Source organism: Lacerta agilis, chromosome 12, assembly GCF_009819535.1.
Source record: "Lacerta agilis isolate rLacAgi1 chromosome 12, rLacAgi1.pri, whole genome shotgun sequence".
Taxonomy (NCBI): Eukaryota; Metazoa; Chordata; class Lepidosauria; order Squamata; family Lacertidae; genus Lacerta; species Lacerta agilis.
Window position 1 is genome coordinate 17,200,160 of NC_046323.1, and position 27,561 is coordinate 17,227,720.

The 27,561-nt window shown below is 42.4% G+C and overlaps 1 protein-coding gene across 1 annotated transcript in view; it reads right to left on the minus strand.

The window, feature by feature from the left end:
* Positions 1-27,561, minus strand: part of UBE2E1 (ubiquitin conjugating enzyme E2 E1) — a 56,126-nt gene that overhangs the window by 26,676 nt on the left and 1,889 nt on the right. Inside the window, exon 3 of the mRNA XM_033166145.1 lies at positions 26,564-26,614. Within this exon, the coding sequence (XP_033022036.1) occupies positions 26,564-26,614 (51 nt within the window). The remainder of the gene's footprint in view (positions 1-26,563; positions 26,615-27,561) is intronic.

Genomic DNA, 27,561 nt, shown 5'->3' on the forward strand with positions numbered 1-27,561 from the left:
ACTGATACGGGGACAAATAGAAGAAGACGCCTTCACCCCAGTATGGCTCCCCTTTATCACACACACAGCCCAACAAGACAATGACAAAAATCTACCAGCAGCATACAAATCAATATGGCTAACCTAACCCAAAACACACACACACCCCACTCAGACATGAAAACAAAGCCCATCACAGCCAATCACAAATGAACAACTACACCCTAGGCCAACCCCAACCTCTCTCACCACCAACAGAACACAAGCGAACAAAAGAGAACCTGCACAAGCAACGCTGACATCAAACCCTACAAATATTTAATAAAATAGAAACATTGCCACCCATCCTCCCACCCCTGTCCCCCTCTTTCCCGCTTTTTCTTCCCAATGTCTCAACAAATGAAACTGATTTGCAAAAATGATACATGTAAAAAATACGAGAGACATTGCACATACTTTTGTAAATCAAGAAATCTTTAATAAAAATACTTCAAATAAATAAATAGGTACCGCTCTGGCGGGAAGGAAAACGGCGTTTCCGTGTGCTGCTCTGGTTCGCCAGAAGCGGCTTAGTCATGCTGGCCACATGACCCGGAAGCTGTACGGCGGCTCTCTCGGCCAATAAAGCGAGATGAGCGCCGCAACCCCAGAGTCATCTGCGACTGGACCCAACGGTCAGGGGTCCCTTTACCTTTACCATTGGTAATGCCCAGAAACAAAGAAAAGGTCCAGAATCATCTCTCCACCATTCACTTACTGCTTTTTTTAAAAAAATGAAAAGCCTTTTAATTGTTTTTAATAAGCTAAGCACATGACAGCCACATTCTAGAAGCAGAGACATCCCTTTTGAAAAAAATCTTCCTGCCTTGCCAAGCTTCTATTAGTCATGAGAATGAGAAGTGCTGGGACAAACTTGCCTAACAAGTTGTGTAACTGCGTGTTAATCAGGCAAATGTTGACACCAATGAAGATTACACTCACCCCAAATAAAACAAGAGGAATCATCGCCTTTTAAAGAACATAAAGTGTAATTTATGTACACACACACACACACACACACACACACACTCGGGGGGGGGGGGGGGATAAAAAGCTAGCATTCTGACACAATCACTTATTTGGGAGGTTTGCACTAGCAGACTTTCTAGTGGTTGTAAAAACTGAAGAGCAGAAAATGTTATTTTAGGGAGACCTGAGGTTGAACTAGTGTCAGAAGGGTTTACCCAAAGGACAGCTCCCAATGCACTGACATTGGACTGAAAGCATTTCACTGGATTGGGTCCAGGCGGAAGCCTTGTTCAGGCCTTATGCCTCATCAGGAAATATCTTTGCATATATAGGAGGCACAGGGCCAAGCAACATCCTGCCCTGTGCTTCCTACACACGAGATTTTCTGTTCAGGCATATTGCCTGAGCAGTGCTTGAAGTCACAAAAACCAATGGGCGTTAGGCCGTGTACCGCTGATTTCAGTGCTGCAATCTCACACATTCTTACCTGGGAGTAAGTGCCACTGAACTCAACATGTGCCTGGCGATTTTCAAACACTGCTGATGGGTCTCAAACCCATGGTGATTTAGGGACTTCCCCTGCATGTGAAGACAGGCTCCAGTGGACTGGGCGGATGAGACCAACAGTGGGTCCAATGGTCAAGAAGGCAGTTTTTGCACGTGCTGTAGGGGGAAGTGAGGGTCGGGTGGGGTTTGACAACCTGGGAAGGTAGCCCATCTTGGAGAAGGGAAACTCTGCTCCTAAACCTCTGCTGCCTTGCAGTTTAGGGAGAAGAAAAGACTAAGGAGGAGACCCAATAGAAATCCAGAGTGGAGTCCCTAAGACGGTTGGATGGCATATTGTATGCCTCCTTCTGCCAACTCCTGTAGCCAAGCTGGTGCCAAACGTATGGCTCTGCTTTTCCTTTGGACCATACCAGCGAAGCCGGGAGGAGGGTCTCATCCTCTGTGCAGCCCAAGACCTCCATGCACTCTGCCCAGTTTTGTGCCCTGAGCAGGTCACTTCAGTGCTGCTAACGCAGCGGTTTGGCTTCACCCTAGTAAGCACACTCCATTGTCTCTTGAGATAGACAGGTGCCAATATTAATTTGGTACCCTATGAATGCTCAACTGATACTACAAATTGGATTGAATACAGCGGTACCTCTGGTTACGTACTTAATTCGTTCCGGAGGTCCGTTCTTAACCTGAAACTGTTCTTAACCTGAAGCACCACTTTAGCTAATGGGGCCTCCTGCTGCCGCTGCGCTGCCAGAGCACGATTTCTGTTCTTATCCTGAAGTAAAATTCTTAACCTGAAGCGTTATTTCTGGGTTGGCAGAGTTTGTAACCTGAAGCGTATGTAACCCGAGGTACCACTGTATTAGTATGCCTTAGATTTCGTTCCACTTCCACGGTTAATCACTGATAATAAAAAAAACTCTTCCTTCGTTTCCAAACCTCAGTCCACTAATGTTAATAATTAAGCTACTTGTAACTCTCTCCTTAAAAGGCCGCAAGACCCTGAAAGTTTTGTTCACGTTATGTATGGAACGTTTGCTATCAGATTATTGCCAGCTTTTGTCCTCCTTACAGAAATAACATGCTTTTTTTTGGTTCTGCAACCCTTCCATTTTTCACATCTGGAGGCAACGCAACGCAAGTGCAGCCCAGGATACTATAAAGGAAGGAAGGGAAGAAAAAGGCAGCAACACACAGGCAAGCTTAAGTCCTTGCTTTCAAGCGACATAATATATTCAGAGTAGTTTTCATAAGTTCACAATAAGAGAACAGCTACACAATGGATGTCTTGTCCGGGCGCCAAAAGATAACTAATCATTGCTCATATTAAATTTCTCTCAGCTGCTCTTAAAACTTTCCACAAATGAAGCAGAGCGACAAGAGATAGCCTTTCTAAGAGCAGGACGTGTACGTTTTAACACTCCTCCGAGATCCTCTGACATAAATGTCAACGGCAATAGCCAAACCTTTTTAAACACGTTTACAGCTTCACCCCCTTATATTTTTTGCTCTCTGGGCAATTAATTTCATAATTTTAAGTACTGTCTAATAAAATGGCAAGATGCGGCAGTTACCCAACGCTATAAAGTGCTTGCTTCCCTCATCACTTTCTTTCAGAAGAGCAGCCATTTCTCTCAAAAGTGTGTACTTAAGTTTAACTGCCGTGCCCCCTTGCTCTCTCTCCCCCCCAACTTATTAATTCTTAACAGGTTTTAGGATTCTATTCAACACTTTACAAGCCAACACTATAGGGCTTTTACAAACACCTCGTGGAGACGTCGCTTGCAATGAAGGACTCTGTTCTGAAAGGAATACGAAGATAGGAAAGGGCCAATGGAACATGTTTTTAAATAAAATTAAGCAACTGGTACAGAAAACACACACACACACAAAAGGAAAAAAATAACATTCACATGTAAAACTTGCATTCAATACTGATTATGCAGTACATTTTTATATGGTCTCATCTTCAACTATTAAAAAAAGGCCTATGTGATTTAGAAGTCAGTAGCCGAGGGCTTGGTCTTGATTTTTCTTTTCCTTTTTTTAAGGTATAGAACATAGAGAGTGCAAATGGGCAGCAATGGGAGTGGCTGCTGAGGCCATATAACACTGGTCCTGAAAGACCGACATTGGCTCCCAGTATGTTTCCAAGCACAATTCAAAGTGTTTATGCTGACCTTCAAAGCCCTGAATGGCCTCAGCCCAGTATACCTGAAGGAGCGTCTCCACTCCCATTGTTCAGCCCGGACACTGAGGTCCAGCTCCGAGGGCCTTCTGGTGGTTCCCTCACTGCGAGAAGTGAGGTTACAGGGAACCAGGCAGAGGGCCTTCTCGGTAGTGGTGCCCACCCTGAGGAACGCCCTCCCATCAGATGTCAAGGAAATAAACAACTATCTGACTTTTAGAAGACATCTGAAGGCAGCCCTGCTTAGGGAAGTTTTTAAAGTTTGATGTTTTATCGTGTTTTTAATATTCTGTTGGGAGCCGCCCAGAGTGGCTGGGGAGGCCCAGCCAGATGGGCAGGGTATAAGTAATAAATTATTATATTATTATAAGTTTCAGATGATTCCGGATTTTGTTCTGCCTCACACCCCACATAAACTACCCACTCAAAACACAGAAGTATGGAATAAATGTTAGCATTAATAACATATATTGTTATTAATTTCATTTATGCATCAATTCCTATGAAGTACAGTGGTACCTCGGGTTACATACAGTGGTACATCACAAGACAAATGCCTTGCTGGACGAAAAACTCGCTAGACGAAAGGCATTCGCTAACGAAAGGGTGACTCGCAAGACGAATTTTCCTATGGCCGTGACTCTGGGGTTGCGGCGCTCATCTCGCGTTACTGGCCAAGGGACCCAGCATACAGCTTCCGGGTCATGTGGCAAGCATGACTAAGCCGCTTCTGGTGAACCAGAGCAGTGCACGGAAATGCTGTTTACCTTCCCGCCGGAGCGGTACCTATTTATCTACTTGCACTTTGGTGTGCTTTCGAACTGCTAGGTGGGCAGGAGCTGGGACCAAGCAACGGGAGCTCACATGATAACCATTGTGTAAATCAACTTTCCACACAAATTTACAAAAAAAATAAAGAGGCCAAATATCACAATCCCTTGCATATTTACTCAGAAGTTAAGTCCCACTGTATTCAATGGGTTTTACTTCCTAGCCTATGTTTAGGATCTGGTTAACAATGAAATAAAGCCCACTGAGCAAAATGGGACTTACCTCTGAGCAAATATGCAAAAGATTGCCTTGCAAGAGTGTATTAAGGCAAACAGACTACTGCTCAAGTGTAAATTTTGGGAACTCTGAAAAAGTTTTAACTTTTAATAAACTGAAGCTATCTATTTCACTTTAAGTAATCTACTGATTTTACTGGAAGACTGTGGGGTAAAATACCGGTAGTATGAAGAATTATCATTATCTTGAGCTTATCACAGGAATCTAAGATTGTGCTTTAGGAATTCCTGTTAATTTTGGGCCACTGAATAAATGGGCTGAGTGTGGACAAACTTGTTACTCCTTGAAATACTACAAACACCTTTAGCAACCATGAATATTTCTGAGCAAACAGATTCTGGTCTTGACTTCATAGTCTCGACTCCAGACAGCAAGCTCAGCTATTTTCAAACTCTAATGTTTATTTTACTATTAAGAAAACAGAAACAGAAAACCACTAGCAACTGCAGTGACTAGCAGGTGATGACAACTTGGAAAAGTACTAGTTTCAAGGACAATGTCATTTTGTTTGAAATGACATATATCAGGGTACTGGATAGATGAATAAAACTGCATACTTTATCAGCAATATGAAGAAAAGCTTGAACATGTCCATTTTTGGGAATTTTGTATAACTGGCCATTTTTTATGCTGCAGTGTAGTGAAAGCTGAATATATCTGATGATTATAAAAAAGGCCGGTATTGCTCTTTCTGTCTTGTTGTTCATATGTACAAATGAACAAATGTGGGCTGAATGCTACTCGTAGAAAAGGGTGGGCTGTCACAAACACCACAGAAAAACTTAGAAGCATATGCAGAGGAAATAACTAGTGAGCTCAATTACAGACCATGCATACAGACATGTGTATGTAAGCATATTGTGCTGGGAATTAAGCCTTTAGAAGGCACTTCAGAAAACACTAAAATTAACTAATGGGGAAATCCAGAGACTTTGTGGGGAGGGGGACACCTGGTCTAAGGAAGCTGCAGAAAAGCACCGTTAACCACAACCAACCCCAAACCTAGCTGGTGTAAGGAAACAGATAATACAACATTCAGGCTAAGAGACAGGAAGCATGGAGCGGAAAGGGCACAAGGCAATATACACAGATCAAAAGATTTGACTCACAGAAGAGACTTGCTCTCTCTGCCTCTCTTAGGCACAAGCAGGGTGGATTAAAAAAAAATCAATCATTTTTATTAATTTTTATTTTATTTAAATCATTTATTTTAATTTAAATTGGATTTTTAAAATAAAATGCTTTTGGAGGAAAAATCTTTCTAAAGATAGTTTTCTGTTTAAGTTATATTAGAGTCCAGAGGCTATTCATCAGGAAATAAGGATTTGTTTTAAGTTTTTAATGTGTACTAAAACTCAGTCTAAGGTTGTTGTGTGTGTTTTTTTTAATTGTTTAACCACATCAGTTAACAAACATGGATACGTATGCTATAATGTTATTTTTTTAGTTACATAAATTGTTTAAATTGTTATTAAGGAAATGATTCCAATAAAGTACAGCAGAAAAGTTTTCCAAATAGAAACACTGAACTTACTAAACCTCACAATAATTTCATAATTATCAGTCTATGTATTTCTAATAGTATAACCAAATCAGTAATTTATATATATATAACTGTAAAAACTACTCTGAAAATTTTTTATTCCAAAAATGAAACCTTCATCTGGTTGTAAATATTAAGATGATACCAGCAAGAATGAGTCTTTCTTTAAAAAAAAAAAAGGTTTAAATCAAGTCTTACTGACTAGTGATTTAAATTGTGATTTAAATCAAATCCACCCTGGGCACAGGGAAGGAATTTATTGGCACTGCTGCTCTGCATTCTTGAGGCTGTTTGGCCCATCATGCCATTCCAAGGGTGGGCAGGCTGGAAGAGCCAACTCAGGGGAGAGAATAGGGTTGCCTTCTTCTATAGGCTGTCACCACCACTGCAACTTTGCTGCAACCGAGTGCCCTGGAAAGGATGTTCAAAGTCTGCCTCACCAGCAGCCAAAGCATAGGTAGAACAGCTGGACCAAGAAGAGACAGCTTGGAGCCAGCAGGAACCAATTAGACGGTGCTGACCAGTGACCATTTCAAACTGGGCAGACTTGTACGTACACAATAATCTGACCCCTTTGGCCTCAGCTGTATTGCACAGATTATTATATATATTTTTAAGTGTACCGGGGAGGGGGGTGGGCCAAAAGTAAGAACGAAACCATGCACAGTCAGACTAATTCTGGCAACTCTCCAGGAACTCCAAAAGGCTAGCCAAATTCTGGACTCTTGGCAACCGTGTCCCTGCCCTGCAGAAACAGAAACAAACACGATAAAAGGAAGCTTTAACTTCTGTCATAGTGAACCTCCCAGCCAGGGAAAGTTTTTTCAACTTGCCAAACGCACTCATGGAATGACTCAGCTGCCTACGCTCGCTTTTATCCCAAGCATGAGGCAAGCAGATCAGACAAAAGAAAGAGAGAGCCCTGGAAGAGTTGACTCCAAAGATCTGTGCATGCTCCGTTGCACGCACACACACAACTTCCACACAAGCGGGTACCACAATTGATTTCGTAACACAGGACACCATATACGTGCAGAGCAGGCCCCAGCACTGAAGCAAAGGGGGAAGTGTGCCCGCATATCGAGAGCAATTGCACATGCCACAATCGCCTGGTGCAGGGCAGGCTCCGAAAGTAAACAGGAATGGAATTCTACCAAAGTGGAGAAGGAAGTCCTATGCTAAGAAAGCAATGCTCTACTGTATTCTCAACAGATCAACACCTGAGTGGTTGGACCTCAGACCTGACCAGATCTGCTCGAAAGAGAACAGGCATGGATCCTAGACTCCCTACCAGAAGCCACATCCCCCAGATGACACTCCACACAAAGGAGCTTGAACAGAGGGGACTCTACCACCTCTTCTCATGCCTCATTTCCTAATTCTGGTCCCTCCGTCATAACCGCTCCAAGACCTCTGAAATGGAAAAACTGATGGGCCTGAGTCAAAGCTGAGGTCCAGAGATGGAGTGCTTAGCAGCGCACCTGCTCTATTGGGAAGGTGGAGACAAGTCTCGCACCTACTCTGGATCCCAGCAGTGAGTAGTTCCACTGAGCTGTTTCTGAGAGACACCAGACCCCAACTATCCAGTACCATTGAGAGGGATCTGGCTGCTCATCGGTATTAGAACCTTATATATACAGTCATACTTTGGATCCCGAACGTTTTGGCTCCCGAACACCGCAAACCCGGAAGTGAGTGTTCTGGTTTGCAAACGTTCTTTGGAACCCGAATGTCCGACAGGGCTTCCACAGCTTCTGACTGGCTGGAGCGTCCTGCAGCTAATCAGAAGCCGCACTTTGGTTTCCAAACATTTTGGAAGTTGGACGGACTTCCAGAACAGACTCTGTTCAACTTCCAAGGTACGACTGTATAAGCTAATTGCCAAATGGCACCTTAAGCTTAGGTTATAGTCACCACAGCGGAATGTCTAGGTGCCACTTTTTCATCCCTGGTGAAATATCTTTATCTTCATCGCATTTCTATACCACTTTATATATATATATTTTTTAAAAAACCTCAAAGCATTTTACAACACATTAAAACATCAAATAAAACAATCCAGAATGAAACAAATTCAAGCTTCAAGGAAAAGACTTCAGATCCTTCCCTAAGGGACACTTTGCTTTCCCCATATTTACTTATCTACTATATTTCTATAGCTGCCCCATATCACAAGTACTCTAGGAAGCCAGCGTGGTGTAGTGGTTAGAGCAGGCATAGGCAAACTCGGCCCTCCAGATGTTTTGGGACTACAACTCCTATCATCCCTAGTTACCGTAACAGGACTATTGGTCAAGGACGATGGGCGTTGTAGTCCCAAAACAACTGGAGGGCCGAGTTTGCCTATGCCTGGGTTAGAGTGTCAGACTAGGACCTGGGAGATCAGGGTTCAAATCCCCACACAGTCATGAAGATCACTGGGTGACCTTGGGCCAGTCACAGCCTCTTACCCCTACCTCAGGGATTAACTGAGAAGGGGGTGAAGCATGTACTCCTTGGAGAAAAAGGTGGGGTATAAATGTAATAAATAAGCTATTCTGCTTACCGGCTTAAGAAAGCTGGAGGAGCTAGCCAGGTGGAGATGTCAGTCGCCAATCTGGCATCCAGAGATCTCCAGCTGGTCGCAACTGGACCTGCACCAGTCGCAAAACGCACCTGACGCCTGGGGGATTTCTAACACTGCTTCTCACTTGGCTTTATAGCTCTACTTTCACAGATTTGCTTCCCTGCCTATCTGGGAAGGTGAGAACAGGGTACAGTGTTACACAAGCAGGTTGCAGGCAGGTGATCCTCCTTGTGGACCAGCCTGGGCAAAGATTTTAAAAAAGAGAGTTGTTCATTTAGCACAACAGAGGCCCATCTCACCTGTTGAAATCTCCACTGTGCGTTTCAAGAATCCCAAACCCGCAAGAGATTTTTGGACATCACACCCTTTCGGTGATTCATTGTCAAAGCCTAGGCTTAACTTTGACAAAAAACCTCAGAAGCCGAACAGCTTTTTATTGACATGACTAAGGCGATTACAAAACAAACCACCAGGGGCAAAAAACAACAACACGCTGCCGAAATCAAAACCATGAGCTAGCATAGCGCACTCAGCAACTCTTGCAATTTGAAATAAGGAGAATAAATCTCATCAGTAAGGAAATGAAGTGAATCCGAGCATATCACCATTTACTATACACCGTGAACGGGACTGAGTTTCATTAAGCTCCTGTGAAGGCAAGAATCGTAAAAATGCTAGAGTGTCTATAAAAGGTACTCGGAAGCATCCGAGATCACAAATATTTCAAACTCCCTGACATGATAACCATGGTCTCAGAAAGCATCAAACTTAGTCTAGCTTGTCTTTTGAGCAGAGTGAGCAGTCTTCTTCAATCGGCACAAAAAGAAAGAGAGAACATCAAAGCCCAATACCTCAACTTGCATATTAGAATCCTACTTTGAACCTCATATTTGGTGTGCCTTCAGAATTTTAATAGTGAGGAATGTTCCTTCCGATCACAAAATTGTTGCATACTTGTTCCCCTTAACATTTCTGGTGGTTTCATCATGTAAATCTTTACTCTTTTGTATAATCAAACTAGAAGAGCAATTAGTAACATGTCTCTTAAATAACCAAGGATCGGGGTTTCACAGACAATGGACAGTGGCTGCAGAGATGCTGTGGAAAGGGAAGAGGCTGCTTGCAGCCACCGGAGTGATACAGACCCCATTAACTCAGGCTGGGTGTTTTATTTTATAAATGCATGTTTCACCTCTCCAAAAACCATGCAAAGCCACCAGCAAGACAAGAAACTAAGCAAACCAAAGCTAAACTGTCTGGATAACTCAGTTGGTTAGAAAATTCTTTCCAGTAGCACCTTAGAGACCAACTGAGTTTGTTCTTGGTATGAGCTTTCGTGTGCATGCACACGGCTACCCACCTGTCAGTTGGTTAGAGCAGGCATAGGCAAACTTGGCCCTCCAGATGTTTTGGGACTACAACTCCCATCATCCCTAGCTAACAGGACCAGTGGTCAGGGATGATGGGAGTTATAGTCCCAAAACAACTGGAGGGCCGAGTTTGCCTATGCCTGGGTTAGAGTGTGATGCTGCTAACACCAAGGTGGCAAGTTCGATCCTCGTATGGGACAGCTGAATATTCCTGCATTGCAGGGGGGTTAGACGAGATGATCCTCAGGGTCCCTTCCAATTCTACAACTCTATGATTCCAACACATGCAATGAAGTAATCAAGGAGTGTGTGTAGGGGGAAGAAGTGGCACACAGTAGGGGGGGCAGGGGGTGGAACCCTCCAACCCACAACATCCTCCAATCCTCCCTGGACTGATACAGATATGAATCAGTTTGTCCTCAAAGGGGGAACAAGCCACTTCCAAGTCACTCTGAGGGAAAATGAAGCTGAACCCCCCCCCCAAACACCTTCCCCGCCATTTCCGTAGGTTTGGCTCAGTAAAAGACAGCTCTTTCTTTCTTTGACCAATGGGCAATGCTTCATAGAATCACAGAACCGTAGAGTTGGAAGGGACAGCAAGGATCATCTAGTCCAGTGTTTTTCAACCTTTTTTGGGCAAAGGCACATTTGTTTCATGAAAAAAATCACGAGGCACACCACCATTAGAAAATGTTAAAAAATTTAACTCTGTGCCTATATTGACTATATATAAAGTAATTCTCTTGAATTTTTCAATTTTTCCCACAGCACACCAGGCAACATCTTGCGGCACACTAGTGTGCCGCGGAACAGTGGTTGAAAAACACTGATCTAGTCCAACCCCCTGCAATACAGGAATCTTTTGCCCAATGTGGGGCTCGAACCCACAACACGGAGATTAAAAGTCTCATGCTCTGCCGACTGAGCTATCCCAGCTTCATGCATCAAGAAGTTCAAAACTCTTCTATAGCACACGCCAACTTATATAATTTCCCCCAAATCAGACTGTATTAAGACCTTTCATAGTAAAATACAATAAAAAAAGCAAAACTAATCTAAACAAAAAGAATGGAAAGTCCTCTCTCATAGGTAGATCTTAACTTGTCTCACACGGAAAGAGGTGAACCCTCTCAGCTCTCACCTGGGAGAGCTTCCCTTGCCTGCCTCTCACATAGGGTCCTTCGCCAACCACCCAACAGCTTCATCTGCATGCAAACCCTTCATTAACCCTGAGTGGAGGATACCCCCAACACACACACACACAAGGAACAGAGCAAAGCAGAAGCAAGAACAAAGCAATAAAAGAAAAGAAAAGATAACAGAGATATAAAAATATTAAAGGCATAATAAAATAGTAAAGGAATAAAAAAAGGAAAAGTAGTAAGTAAAAAAGACACTCAGCTATCTGCCTGTCGGTTGTATATACGAGAAACATATGCCAAATTAATGTAGGTAAAAAAATAAGGCAAAGGACCCCTCGGCGGTTAAGTCCAGTCAAAAGCGACTATGGGGTTGCGGCGCTCATCTCGCTTTCAGGCCGAGGGAGCCGGTGTTTGTCCACAGACAGCTTTCCGGGTCATGTGGCCAGCATGACTAAACTAATTCTGGTGCAATGGGACACCAGTGACGGAAACCAGAGCGCATGGAAATGCTCTTTACCTTCCCGCCACAGTGGTACCTATTTGTCTCCTTGCACTGGCGTGCTTTTGAACTGCTAGGTTGGCAGGAGCTGGGACAGAGCAACGGGAGCTCACCCCGTCGCGGGGATTCGAACCGCCGGCCTTCCATTTGGCAAGCCCAAGAGGCTGTCGTTTAGACCACAGCGCCACCCTGAACATTAACACAATGTTTTGTTGTTTAGAGTCAACCTAAATGGTACACTAGTCAAGCAGAGGCTGGTTGAAGCAGAACCACAGAATGCAAGTGATCAACGTCACAAGCAGACCGGGAAAAGCTATTTTGAATGGTCCTCTGTGTGACTAAGTCTGGTACCTTGTGGATTTCACTTCTAGAAAATGGCAGATAGACGTTTTAAGCAAGGGCTGAAGCAGGGCTGAGAACCTGTGGCTCTCCTGTTGGACTACAGTAACCATCATCCTTGGCCATTGGTGGTATTGGTTGAGGCTAATGGGACTTTTGAGGCCAACAATATCTGTTGGGTCTGAGGTTCCTCTTCTCTGCTAAAGGCTGTCTTCTCAACACACAGGCACACAATGTAATGTGACATCAATGCAAAGAAAGTGCTGGATTTTGGACTGGAAAGTGTAGTGTTCAAATTCCTGCTCAGACATGAAGCTCTTAGCATAGGAGGGAGAGAATCTATAACCCCATATATGCCATACTGATTCCCTGCAATAAGGACTGAAAACAAAGGAAAATTCCTAGATTTGCCTGTAAGGGACAGTTAAACATGTTGTTGGCCAGTATTTAGGCACTGGCGGAAGTTGTCACTGCCTGTTATATGTCACGGCAGCATGACAAACAACTGTTTCTGTCTGTTTCATTAATGGCACAACAGCAACAAACCTGGACTCTTTTAAGTCGTAATTACAACCTCATGGTTTTTGCTGCTGCTGCTGTTTCTACGTGTATAAATCAGCAACAATTAAAAATATATCCTTAGGTTAAAAAGAGTTAGCAGTGTGCAAAAGTTTACAAAGACCAAGATACTTAAAATAAACAAGTTGTATTTTCAACATGCTTTAGATAAACTAAACTAGGAAGCTTTCCAAGAATGAAACTGGTGTTTGTGTTCCACACTGATATACTTAAAAAGTAGGTAATTTCAAGGTGATGTCTGTGAGCTTTTTCACAAGGATTCAAATCCTTAAGACAGGTTACAATTTATTATTTTGAGAACACGATCTTTATGTGTTTTAGATGCCATTTTAAGCTGCATGCTAACTTGTCTAATTAGGCAATATTTATATTAGCCCATTATAGTTGAGAGCATATATGCTAATTGAAAGACACAATATAGCATTTGCAATACTTATTTGTAGAAGACTACTTCATGCATGTGATAAATTTATTCAGATATTAAATGGAAAACCATAATGTATCTCTTATAGAGATATTTGTGGTTTTCTCCAGGGAAGGATTCGAACCGCCAACCTTCTGATCGGGAAGCCCAAGAGGCTCCTGTGGTTTAGACCACAGCGCCACCCGTCCCTTTTACCTTTTACCTGCATTTGACTAACCACCATTTTATCAGATGCAATACACAGCTGAGGGAATGGAGGAAATGGGCTAGAAACTGTGAAGAAAAGCTCGGCTCCCTGTGCCTCATCACCAAGGTCTGTTTCAGTTTAAAAGATATGAGATTAAGGAGGCTGGGGACGAAACAGCTTTGAATTCTTTGCAACCGTCAACATCCCAAAATTCAACTTGTTCCATCCACTCTTGAGTTCTGTTAACAACAGACCCTTTCCAGTCTGCCCCAAAAGGTCTTGAATCCACATTCCTTTGCAGTTGCTTTTCCCAATGCAGATGTGGGTTTAAGGTGCAACAATAAAAAAAACCCAACCGTGACTAATGTAAATCAACAAGAATATGAAAGGCTCTGTCTCTGAAATGTGTATTTGAAAGAATGCAAATTTATTAGTAAGAAGAGATTAGGACCGTGTACAAATCCAATTTTGAATAAAACCATTCCGCTGGCGATCTAACACTAGTTAAATGGGGGGGGGGGACGGAACCTGAAACCTTCTCACAATGTAGTCATCAACCACAAACCGAAAGCGCAGTGGAGACACAAAAATATCTACAGATAGATAGGCAAGCGTGCTCACAGAGCTTCATGAGAAGCAACAGAGAGGTAAAGCTTGTGTGGATCAATGTCTACATGATCTTAAATAGACTGGAACTGAAACAGAGTATTTGTGCACATTTAGAACTGAGGGGGGAAATGCAATATAGTTCTTGGGTTGGTGAAAAGGTGAAGTAAACAGTAAGAAACAGAGCCGGTTAGAATCAACGGTAAGACACTAACGTGTGCCCCGTCAGCTGGCAAGAAAAGACACAAGTGTGTGGCTACAGATACAATCCACCCCATTAGATTATTTAATCTGACCCACAGCTAGTTTGCATCACCTGCGATAAAGTCAGGATTGATCCAGGAGATTAAAAGAAAACGGGAAAGTTGACCAAGAATAATTTCACGGACAGAGCAGAGGGAAACCCCATTATTTCTTCTCTATAAAGAACACCACTTGGTAAAAGCAACTATTTCACCCCAATTTTTATTGTTTAAATATTGTGTCTGGCATTACTGATGGAAAGGAAGAATGGCCAAAATGTGGATTTTCTAAACATTTAACATGTAAATAGAATAAATTACAGTGGATTATTTACATTCAGATTAAAGGGATGTTCTCTCTCTCTCACACACACACACAACATATATATATATATATATATATATATATATATATATATATATATATATATATATGTGTGTGTGTGTGTGTGTGTGTGTGTGTGTGTGTATATGAATGAGATGGATCAGAAACCTCTGATTAAATGACCCCTTGTGGTACACTATAAGACTGATATAATTACTTTTATGATCACATCATTTTAGCATCCTTGCAAACTAATCTTCTACAGCTAAGCACTACTATAATTAAAACACACTGCCACTTTCCCCTGCCTTATTAAAGCATTTTTCGGGGCCACTTCAAACGTGATTAATTTTCTATGCAAAAGCTGTTCCATTTAGGAAACAGATGTAAACCTTGTGTAGTAAAATAAATAAATAAATAAATACAAATACATGAGGGGTCATCATCACATGTTAACGCTCTAGATGTACGTGACACACTTTTCCTAAATGAAATATGTATGTGGAGAAGAGACAAGATGTCTCCAGAACAACCAGATTTCAAATTTTCCCTTGTCAAAAAATTCACACGGACCGAAAATACTCCTTCAGTTCCAGAAATACTCCAAAACTGAGATGTGTGCATGTGGGTGAGTGGTGGAGGTGGAACCTATATTTCAGGATTCTTTTACTATGCAACATGCTTTTGCAACGCTAGCACAGCACTGTCTTTCCTTTCTGTAACCCAGGGAAGAGTTAATCAAGGAACGTTATCTGTGGAAGCTGTTTTTGGTCTTAGAACCAGTATGTTTATTTCTTTTGTAGCAAGTCCTGATGCCGTATTCTGTGGGGTCGTGAGCACCACTATTTTCCACTTTGCCTTTTGGTTTTTAAAATTCAAGGAAGTTGTACTTGGGAAATTGTATAATTCAAACGGACGTGAAAGAATATATTACACAGCACTTCACAGGGCTGGTAAAAGTAGCATCTCAGGAACGTCACAGTTTGAAAGTAAAGTATTCCTATAGCTTACAGTGCTCGGAGCCGGCAACATCACATTTTCGCCATCACAAATTGTCTTTCATACTTTGCATGAATTATTTTAGCAGGTAAGTTACATCGTAGAATTGTAGAGTTGGAAGAGACGCTGAGGATCTTCTAGTCCAAACCCCTGCAATGCAGGAATATATCTCATACGAGGATCGAACCTGCAACCCTGGAGTTATGCTCTAACCCAGGCATGGCCAAACTTGACCCTCCAGCTGTTTTGGGACTACAACTCCCATCATCCCTAGCTAACAGGACCAGTGGTCAGGGATGATGGGAATTGTAGTCCCAAAACAGCTGGAGGGCCATGTTTGGCCATGCCAGCTCTAACCAATGGCCCTATCCAGATATCCTCTCCCCCACATGTACAGTGGAACCTGGAACTTTCAAGGGCTTTCTTTTAAATAACCTACCATCTATACGGCACCCAATACAGATCTATATGGGTTTAGGAAATCTTACTATACCTCTAAGTCTATTAAATACTTGCTGTTTAAGAACTGGATAAAACAGAGGTCCAATTGGCCACTTACCTGCTCATCAGGGTCAACAGCAAGTGTCCCGTCCCCCCACCCCACCCCATTGTCAGCAATTAGTCGTGGCAAACTATATTCCCAACCCATCGCCAAAGTATATTCCTAGTCCCAACCCACCTTACTCTCTCAGAGTAAGAAACAGCAGTACAGATTAAGAGCGGTCGCATCTCTGGCCCTTACAACAGAGTGGTGCAGTACTACACCATTCTTTTGCAGCCTTTGCAACCACCAGGCGTTGGCATATCCTGACTCTCTCCCAGCTTCTGGGAGGCAGTTGTGATTGCCCTACAAGATCAGCAGCACTTTTTTACTAACTACCCAAAAAGTCAGTTACCTTCCTCTATTCCAGGGAAGGGACTTGGCAAAGTCCACTACTGCTTTTTCCAGACCAGATAGATGGCAGTAGCTTGTAGAGAAAGCTGGAAACTGTGAGAAAGGCATAGGAGGAACAGGCAGAGGCACTTTGCATCTACTACGTGCTAGGTTGCCACAAGAAAAAGTATACCCTCTTGTGCATGAAGCAACATATAAACACTAGTTTTCACTTGCAGCTACTAAGTTTGCTATAACTATTACACGTTGACATGACACACCAGCAACCTCTCTCCTTTTTGAAGGTATCAACATGCTTTTGTTTTCCTCAAAGGGCAAATAGCAGCTTTGAAGAGCAAAGAGCAGGATTTTGACTGGGGAAACCGAAAACAGGGGAAAGGTTTAAGTACACACCTCTTCCTTAACTGAGGCTCAGTACACATTAGCAGTCCCCTACAGACACATTTCAGAGAGAGAGAGAGAGAGAGAGAGAGAGAGAGAGAGAGAGAGAGAGAGAGAGAGAGAGAGAGAGAGATCACAGATCTCCTGTGCAAAACAGAGTTTGGCCCTTGTAAGAACAGTTCTGGACAGTGCTGTATTTTCATAGAATGGCTGTAAAAATTGTCTGCTCTTCTTTGCAAAGTGTGTAAATTGTGCATTAAAAACAGACACAATAGTAGAAATTATTCCAATGCTATGAACCCCACGGATTATCTGAATTGATAACAAACTGCATGTGCGATCTTCTATGTGCTAACTTTCAAAACCTGCACAAAAGACTACCAGCCACTAAAAACTGTTTGCACTCACTAAGTACATTTTTTCTGCATCGTTTCCAAAGTTACTTCTGCTACTTCTATGCAATGCATTAGATGTATCTTCGACAATAGCACTATCTCAATTATCAAAATAGCTCAGGAAACATCCCAAGGTTTTAGATAAACTGAGCTACATAAACAAAATCACTGTTTGCATATGATTACATTGGCATAAGGCTTTCCAGATCATGGTTTCTACTGTATCCCCTACCCTGCACACAAGACGCCAGGTAAGATATGCTCACAGTACCGCAAGCACTATCAAAATGTGTTGCCAATGGGTCACCAAGATAGTTAAAATAATAAAGTTAAGTGGTATGTGGACATTTCAAACTTCAATTCTTTGCCAAAGCAGCTTCCAAAATCTGTCATTTTTCATACTTGGCAGGCAAGGCACTCAGCTCATTAGGGAATTACTTAGCAAGGGTGCATCAAACAGAAAAGGGCCATTCCATTGTCACGGGTGGGACACTTTGACCATGTTTTTTGGTATTCACACATGTGTAACAATGTAAATATACATAAAAATTAACAACCAAAATTTAAACTATGTTCTTAATAAGATACTGAACATTTTACTAATTTTTTTTATTATTGTTATGGATATTTTTGACAATTTTATTAAATGTTAAAAGTGTTGTCACGGGTGGGACAAAAAAGGACATGGAACTTGAGATAAGTTTGATTTATGGAAAAACTGAGTTGGGAGGTGAATCAATGATAAACTCAGCATATCTGTTTAAATCAATGTTTATTGGTTACAACTATGCAATCAGGAATTAAGTTTAAGAAATTTAACGATACAAAATTAAGGAAAAAATGCTGTCACGGGTGGGACAATCATCCGAAAACTTTTAACTTGAACACTTCTGTGAAGACTACGTGGGTGGACTTTTGAAAAGAAGGTCCATAAAATAAACTTCTTTTGTCTTTAGCTTTAAAAAAAAATGGTTAGACTGCACGTTTGGAATCTTCCTCACCAAAGTCCAGCGCTCATCTAGCATTCTTATCAGGCTCATTTTTCATGGAATGGCCCGAAATCAGTACAAAAAAATCAAGATCATATTGCCACATGTTCTAAACTAAACGAACCCTGCCATTAAGTATCTATCTCTCTGGTGTTTTGGGGAGTTGTTTGTTTGTTTTTAGAAAGGAATCAACTGAACTGTTTGCTGTGCTAAATAATTTTGGGCTCCCAGGAAATATCAGCCAGCCGGTTTGTTTGTTTTCTAATCATCCTGCTGTACAGCAATCTTTACAGGTGAAGGAGATGCACTCAATCAGACCAACTGGTCTGTCTTGTTCCAATACAGTACTATCTCCCTCAGCAACACTCAAAGGTCTCTGGGACCCAAGATTAGTTTTACGGGGAAATGTCAGGCATAGAAGCTGGACATCTTCTGCATGCAAGAGCTCATGTCCTACCACTGTGTTACAGCCCCTACCCAGAAGAACAAGTGCAGCCCCCAACACATTTTGGCACAGACAGATTCCTAGCTCTCCTGGGGGCAGAGATAAATTGCAAAATGTGCTGGAAATAGTGCTAAATGATCAGAAACAAGGGTGCAGGTTTAAAAGGAAACAGGCTCAATTATTACTGTTTTTTAAATCGTGCCGTTTCCAATGGATGGTCATCTGAAGTGCTTACTAAAATATTTCAGGAGAGTGCTGCTAATTGTGGCCAAATGCCTAGCTAATGCAACATCCCATCTCTCTCAAGTGACTTACTTGATGCCAATGGAAGGCATAGCTGTCCGCCACATTATTAGAGAAGCAGTAGACACTGTGTGGCAAGTGGCCCCTAACCTGCCAGAGCTACCCTACTCTCACCTTACAGGTAAAGGTAAAGGTAAAGGACCCCTGGATGGTTAAGTCCAGTCAAAGGCGACTATTGAGTTGCGACGCTCATCTCACTTTCAGGCCGAGGGAGCTGGCGTTTGTCCACAGACAGCTTTCCAGGTCATGTGGTCAGCATGACTAAACCACTTCTGGCGCAATGGGACATCGTGACAAAAACCAGAGCGCATGGAAACGCCGTTTACCTTCCCACCGCAACGGTACCTATTTATCTACTTGCACTAGCGTGCCTTTGAACTGCTAGGTTGGCAGGAGCTGGGACAGAGCAACGGGAGCGCAAGGATTCGAACTGCCAACCTTCTGATCGGCAAGCCCAAGAGGCTCAGTAGTTTAGACCACAGCACCACCCATGTCCCTCACTTCTTACTTTAAAACCACCAGACAGCAATAGCAACTTAGTTTTTCCACATGTCTATGGACAAGTGCCGAAAAAGTTACGTTGATCAAACACAGTGCACGCTCCGTGCTGCCTACTCCTGCATTTAATTTTGGAATTAAACTGTTGCGGAACAATAGTGACCAAGACAACCATCCTAATTCAGGATCCTGTTAATCCAATGCACCACAAGCATGACATTTACTTAGCAACCGTCCCAGTCAGGTCCAATGCTAGGGAGTACCCAGGTGGGGCAATGACCAAGGGCCCAGACCTTCAATGGGGCCCCTCCAAGAACCCCAACCAGATGCAATAGGCAGGCAAGCAGTTGCTGTTGCCATCACACATCTTAAAACTCTAGATCCTTGAACTTCAAACCCTCCCCACTGCATCTCTTCTAAAACAGATCTTTGCTGATTGAGGAAGAGTTGGTTACTGTCATGCAGATCTTGAATTACTTTGGGGCTTTGTGCCCCCTCCAGCTGTTCTGCTCACCCTGTTTGGGGAGCCACTACTCCAGTCCCAAGAAATATGGTTGCTGCTTGTGGTTGCCTATGGCGAGAGGAGGAAAAGGCACTCTGCACATGGAGAGCAGCACTTAACTTTTATTTGCATTTAAGCAGGAAGTTCTTTTCATCTTTGCAGGTAAAGCCACCAAGAACAATGCTTAAATTCTAATAAATGAAGTAACCAAACTCTTGCGTGATCTGGATGCGGTAATTAAATCTGAAAGCATGGGATTAGTACATTAACAGCAGATTAAAAGTGAGGATTTCATTCAGAGCTGTGCCCTGAAAGGCTGTTCAGTACTGAGGGCATTGTAATATAGAAAGGAATTTTATATCTTCATTTGGGTAATATTTTGTAAAAAGCTTTCCCAAAAAAGTGATAGATCTGCTTGAGAGAAACATGTGCTAACTGAACAGTCTCCAATCATTATTGGCTTTAATTTATTTTTAAAAAAGTAAAAAGAAACTAATGTAGGTCTTTCTATAGGTTTAACTAGCAATTTCTCCATATGAACCTTATTGTACAGTGTTCCTTAAGTATTTGCTGCACATTATGTAGGAATTTTTCAGCTAATAAACATTAATAAAGTACTCTCCATATCACGTCACCACTGACAAAAAAACAGAAAGCATACATATGCAAAATGAACTTGGCATTCACAAATGTCTCTTTCAAGCCAGCGAACAAAGGGAAGAAAAACCAAAACTCTCATCTTGGTTAAACAGCTGCAGAGTATTCCTGCATTATGGAGCGCTAGAAAGCAGCCCATTTAATGCATTTGCCCAGGCAATAGCTACTCAAGGGAACACATTCATTCATACAACATTTCTTGCAAAATAATAAAAAATAGTGTATTTTAAAACCTTGATTCTTAAAAATATGCACTTGCATATAGTTCCACTGATATTAAGGAGACCAAATCTGTGTAAGTTTTTAAAGAATTAAGATACTGGGGCACAGATTAATTAATATATGAAAGTAGAGTCCAGTGCCATTGTCAGATATACATATATATTAGCCTTCACTGAGTTTAGAGGGAGATTTAGGGCTATTGAAAAAACACCAAGAACTTCTTGCTGCACAACTTGTGAAATCGAATTCAAATTTCTCAGTTCCATCTCTGCAAATCACAGATAATATCCCATAAATTTCTGTGCATTTTTATTATTTATTACTTCCTAGCATGGCATTAACATTTCTCTAGTCCTCCTCCTCCTTTATTATCATTTCAGGTCAAAAGGTTTGTAGGTGTTTTTGGAGAGAGAGAAGTTACAAGAAAGAACATCTGGACAAACTAATAGGATTTGTGCATATTCTGCGTATTTGAAATAGGAGTTTTAGTATTAGTTTTCCCTGAAGGTTTCTAAATCACACAAACCTGAAAAAACATATTTAAAATGCTCCTGTTAGAATGACAGAGACAAAATGTTAGATTAGTTATGAAGTCCGAACTGTTCTATGTGAGACTATGCTGTTATTTGCACTTTTTCTTCTGCGACCTATGAAATTCAGAATTCTGAACATGCAAAATAGGCATGGGGGGGGGGGGACACACGACCACCCGCTTTGTTTTCCTTCACCCAGCCCAGTATGTAAGCACAACTCTTAAGGAAATTCTATGCTACTACTAAGCGTTTTAAGAGAGATGTGTTCATTGAAATTTCAATAGACAGCGCTATTTCTTGCTAGCCAGATGTGATCCTTTGAATGTCAAAGCCCTATCTTCTATTTAAGCCGCAGTCAAAATGTGCCTTCAGTTCTCTCGTAATAACTGCCAGAACTGAAGCAATTTCACAAATGGACAAGGAAAACTGCTCACCCTCACATGGAAACTCTCTAACAAGTGTCAAGTTAGCACATCAAAATGCACGGGACAAACAGAAACTCTGCAATATTACCCGGAAAGATGGCATTTAAAAGAACACAAATAACTCAAACAAAAAAATGGCAATAAAATAAAATAAAAATTGCTGACACTGGCAGACTAAGGGTTTTACACAAAGCCCCTTTCTAGGAAACAATTTGCTCTCTTCCTTTTCTTAGGGGTCCTCATGAAAGTTTGGTGTGTAGCTGCTTTCGAGGGCTTGCTGCTGCTCCTTTCCGCACATATTTTGTTGCTGCTCTTCAGTCTGTTGTGCTGTAATCGTTGCGTACACAAATTGGGTGTATTCAGGGCAATTTCTAGCCTTCGGTGCACATTCCCAAAGTGCACCGAGTCAATAAAAGGAAGCACTTTTCTGTACACATCTGGAGCGTTTCAAGTCAGGAGTCATTCCCAGACCATAAAGCGAAAGCGTGTGAAACCTGATCCTTTGGAAAGTACTGCCATCTGAATGCGGGGGGGGGGGGGCTGCTTCCAACAACCACCGAGATCCTTATCACGTATGGAGCAAAGTAGGTGGGGCTTGGGGACAAGGAAGGTGATCTCGCATGTTATCGAGGAGGAGATGCAACAGCAGTCTGGTATGATAAGAGCAGCCAGAAGTAGCCGCACTATTTTAGTACAGTCTAACCTTGTTTGACAAACGTAATCCGTTCCGGAAACCCGACCGGCTTCCAAAACGTTCAACAACCGAGGCGTGGTTTCCGATTGGTCGCAGGAGCTTCCTGCACTCAAGCGGAAGCCGCGTTGGATGTTCGGCTTCTGAAAAACGTTTGAAAACCGGAGCATTTACTTCTGGGATTTCGGCGTCCGGGAGCCAATACGTTCCAAAACGGAGCTGTTTGGGAACTGAGGTCTGACTGTAAAGGTAAAAGGTAAAAGGTAAAGGGACCCCTGACCATTAGGTCCAGTCGTGTCCGACTCTGGGGTTGCGGCGCTCATCTCGCGTTACTGGCCGAGGGAGCAGGAGTACAGCTTCCGGGTCATGTGGCCAGCATGACTAAGCCGCTTCTGGCGAACCAGAGCAGCGCATGGAAACGCTGTTTATCTTCCCGCCAGAGCGGTACCTATTTATCTACTTGCACTTTCACATGCTTTTGAACTGCTAAGGTTGGTAGGAGCAGGGACCGAGCAACAGGAGCTCACTCCGTAGCGGGGATTCGAACCGCCGACCTTCTGATCAGCAAGCCCTAGGCTCTGTGGTTTAAGCTCCTCGGCGCCATAGAACATATACATAAAACCTGACAAAAGAAGGATTGAGCCACTGCCCAAAGAAATTAGGCCCAATGGCGACATTCACAAGAACTGCTTCAGCAGTTTTCACACATTTCCCATGCCTGCACAGTTACAGCACCACATGAACCTTCACTATGCATGTCCATATATTATCATCTCTGGTCTCCTCCAAATACTTTGCCTGTAGTTATCACAGACAGTGAGAGGATGAATGCATACTTCTCTAACCAAACAGCAACTGATGTGATGATGCATTTTAAAGACTATATTTGCTCCTAGGAATAAGATAATGCCCGTCCGCCAGATCCTTTGAATTTAGCAGCTCCAAAGATTATCACTCAAATTAAAAGCGACCGTTTCCCACATTAACCATATCCACAAGTGCGAGGGACAAAAAGGCATTCTTAGTGTCACTTGTGAAAGCAGCCTATGGCAGGGGGCTTCACGGTGAGCCCCCTCGAGGAACAAAAGCAACAATATAAGCTTTCTCGAGCGTAGCCAAGACAAAACACAGGCAGGCGGTTCACTGGCAGTGCTCAACCTTGTCCTGAAGGCAAACACATCAAATGAAAGGGGAGATGCAGGACCTCATGGGCTCACAGAAAGCTTTAAGGTGCCTTGTTGGGAAAACTCTTCGAAGAAGCAAAAAGCATATGAGGAATAAGCCTACAGGCCCCCCCCATCACCAATAATATTCGGGGCATGCAGCTCTGCTGTAGCAGCTTAGGTGGGGTGAAATGCCATTCCATTCTGCCTTTAAAAAGACAACAAGGGGCTTTTTGGCTCTACGTCCCCTGAAATCATAGTGGTACTAAAGATCACATTGAAAAATCCTTTTAAAATGTGTGTTTCTCACATCTGTAATGGGCCACTACGGCAGTCTCCAATCCTGAATGAGAGCAGCATGAGACTGCAGGCTAGGAGAAAGCAACCTTGCCAGGCCAATGCTACTGGTGTAAAGGTATGGATCTTTCCCACAGCATCAGCTAACAGCTGGATTCACACGGAATACATAAAGGCAGGGGTAGTCAATATGTTGCCCTCCAGATGTTGTTAACTCCAACTCCCACCAGCCCCAGCCAGCATGACCAACGGTCAGGGGGTGCAACACAATGGTTACTCCTGTGTTAGGAAATGGCAACACGTAGGCTATTTTCACACGTGATGCTGTAGCCTGTGCTGTGCCTGTAATTTTAATGCAGCATCTATGAGAGCTAGAGAAATGGCTCTCTTCCAGGAGAACATATTAACACATCTACAAAATAATTAAAAAATATTCTTTTCTGTGACAAAGGAAACACATCCCCAAAAGATGCCGTCATTATCATAACGGACTTAAGATGCGAATGAAGAGAGAACAAGGTTTTGAGACACAATTTTGTACCCCCAGCAAATAAGTGCCAACAATGCAGTTACTCTAAAATTCCAGATTCAAGGTTTCTAGGTCCCCCCGCACTTCCTCCTCCTCCTCCTCTCACTACCAATTATGAGCCAAATCAAGGCTAGCATACTTCTCTCAAGCCCAACACAATCCACAGGAAAAAGAAACTTGAAAACATCCAAACTTCTGCTCACATATACGATTTGAAGTGCAAGATTCCTCTGATCACCAGGTAGTTTAAAGTGCTTGTAGCATAAACCAATTTTTGCCTCTCAAAAGGCTTGAGCAAAGCAAACACCTCTGTATTGTGCCTCGAAGTTTATGATTCCCAGTGGACTGCACTAGTGAAATAAGAAACCACATCTACAGTCATTATATTCTGACAAGGTAATTTGCTAGCATAGCCCTGAAAGGCACCAAGTTCATATACAAGCTGTTTAGAAAGAGATAACTGTTGCGAGATTACTTGAATGATTTGGACTTAGGCTTCGATCAGGCAAGGTAAGAGGGAAGCCATTAACAAGAATGCAACACTGAGAACAGCGGATTCAAAAAAACCCACATAGCAAATTCACAACCATGATTAATTTAAACCACATGAAGCTTCGGCAACAAGACAAAGCAATTTGTCATGCATTTTTTTTTAAGTCTCTCTTATCAAACACCAACAACTAAAAACCTTTAACATCATAATACATTTGTATCAGTCATCTCCCCTCTTTCATCCAGGCATCAGTCACTGATAATGTTCCTGATCCCGTTGCAATGGGGACTTCGGCCAGTAGAAGGAAATACCGTCTTTAGCTGATCCTGTTAAATAAACAGGGCAGCCCTTCATTAAGCCCAGACCTCTGCTCTCCTCACATATTTTCCTCCCAGTTTCTTCACGTGATGGCTGGATTTTAAAATGAAACTTTTAACAGTCGCATCATTTGCTTGCTGGAGCAGTTATAAAAGAAAGGGAACGTCTTGCAGGTAGAGGAAGCAAGCTCCACCCTAAGTGTTCTAAAAGACTGGATCGTTTCACCAGCTGCCACCATCAATAGCAACTGGCTCAAAAGTGGTTATTAGCAGCCTGGACAGATAAAGATGCTGTCTAGAAACAGCAGCCTCAAAGGTGACAGCATGTGCTGAAAAGTAGCCTTCCTGTTTAATTAACAGGGGCAACCAAGGACCATCATACTGTATTACCCCATATCTAAATGCTCAGGGGCTACAAAAGCTACCGGTAAGTGATAACCTAAGAAGCAGCTTAGCAGGTACTTTCAGAAAGTGTCTAAATCTTTTAACACACAGCTCAAACACTCATTTTATAAAAGGCAATGACATCCCCCGGGGTGTGCTTTCACCAGATTACATGCATGCTCTTAAGGTGCATATGCTGAGCTAGGAACTCAAATCTCGCTCCTACTGCACCGTGCAGAGGCATGACAACTTGAAAAAGCAGCAACAGGTCTTCCGTCCGCCCCCCCCCCCCTCACAAATTGAATGCAATAATAAGCATGATGCAATTTGGAATAATACTTATAAATGCAAAAGGGGTGACGGGAACATGCGTTTTCATATCCTTCACAACTGACCAGCCACAGAAATATATATATATACACAGCATGACAACCAATGATGCAATCCACTCCTAATGCAATTGCGTCTGAAGTACAATAAAAACAAGCATAAGAAACAGAATATTCACATCCGGAATTGTCTCCTGAGCCTCAAAGGCCATAAGGAATTATTCCAGGCCATTTGGAAAATATACTCTGCATCAACATTTCAGAACCAAAAATTATATTTAGAAGTAATAACCCGTCAAGTGCTCTCCAGTCTTCCTCATTGCCACCCCACAAAATGTCCTGCATTTATCTGGTAAGATGCATTTATTTCCCTGCCCTTCTGCAAGCAGAAGCCAACAACTGCACTCAGCAGGAAAACACAGAGTGCAATGATATCATGCCGTGTCACGTGCCTTATTTAACTAAACATGGGAGGCAATACAGGTTGGTGGTAGCCACACTTAATTGCAACACGTAGTCCAGCCATTAGAAAAGATGGATCAACACATACCTGCAGTTGGGAGGTGGATCTAAGGTGATGTCAGCCAATTCCTTCTGAATCCTACAGCAAGAAACCAAAAGAGAAGGCAAATCTTACACAGGGAATTCAAGAGATGAAAGCAGTATGACTTTCCAAAGTAACATCCACACACACACACAAAAACTATTGATAGGGATAAAGGGCAAGCTACATAAATCTACTAAGGTCGATCCAGGTCCACTATTTCCAAACCTCAGTGATCTTCATAACACTGAAACTATTATACCTGCTTCACAGTCAGAAACACAGGGCAAAAGACACTGTTTTGCTCAAATTAATGAGTCCAAAACTCAATGCCTACTTTCTGTCAAGTCTAGCATTCTGTCCAGTGAAACATACTAGATCCCCACAGAAGGAGCAGAAACACATTCCCATTGGATCACCTTAATGCCATCGCAGGCATGAGAGAATAAATAGTACAGAGTTCCCCTTCACTAACCACAACCGAAGAAATCCAAGCATCAATGATGTCAGCAACAAAATTCCCACTGATTTTTATCACCAAGCAGCAAAAGGTCAGAGCATTAAAGAATATTCCTTCTGTTTGATTCTCCCTCCACAAAATGAACTGGCAGTCAATACAAATACTGGTGTGTGCCCTCCCCTCTGTAAAATTCCTCATGAAAGGCTCCTCCTCTTCTCATACCAATGTGACACATTAATTTCAGTACAAACAAGATGGAGTGCTTGGACCCATCAGACAATTTGTTGGAAACACCAATTCAAATCTCAGCCACACAAGAGAAAGATATAGGAGATTCATAAGCATAAGGGTGAGATCTGTACATTTTCAATAAGAACATTCTTCTTATTGAAGCAACAGTGATCTTTTGCATCAAAGTTTGAAAGCTGAATTGTGATGAATTTGAAGGACAGAAAAGATTGACTCTGAATGCGAGCAACGATAGAAAGTAGCCTTTTTTTCCTCCCTTGGAGACTACTATTTTAACACATAAGTGGATGAACTC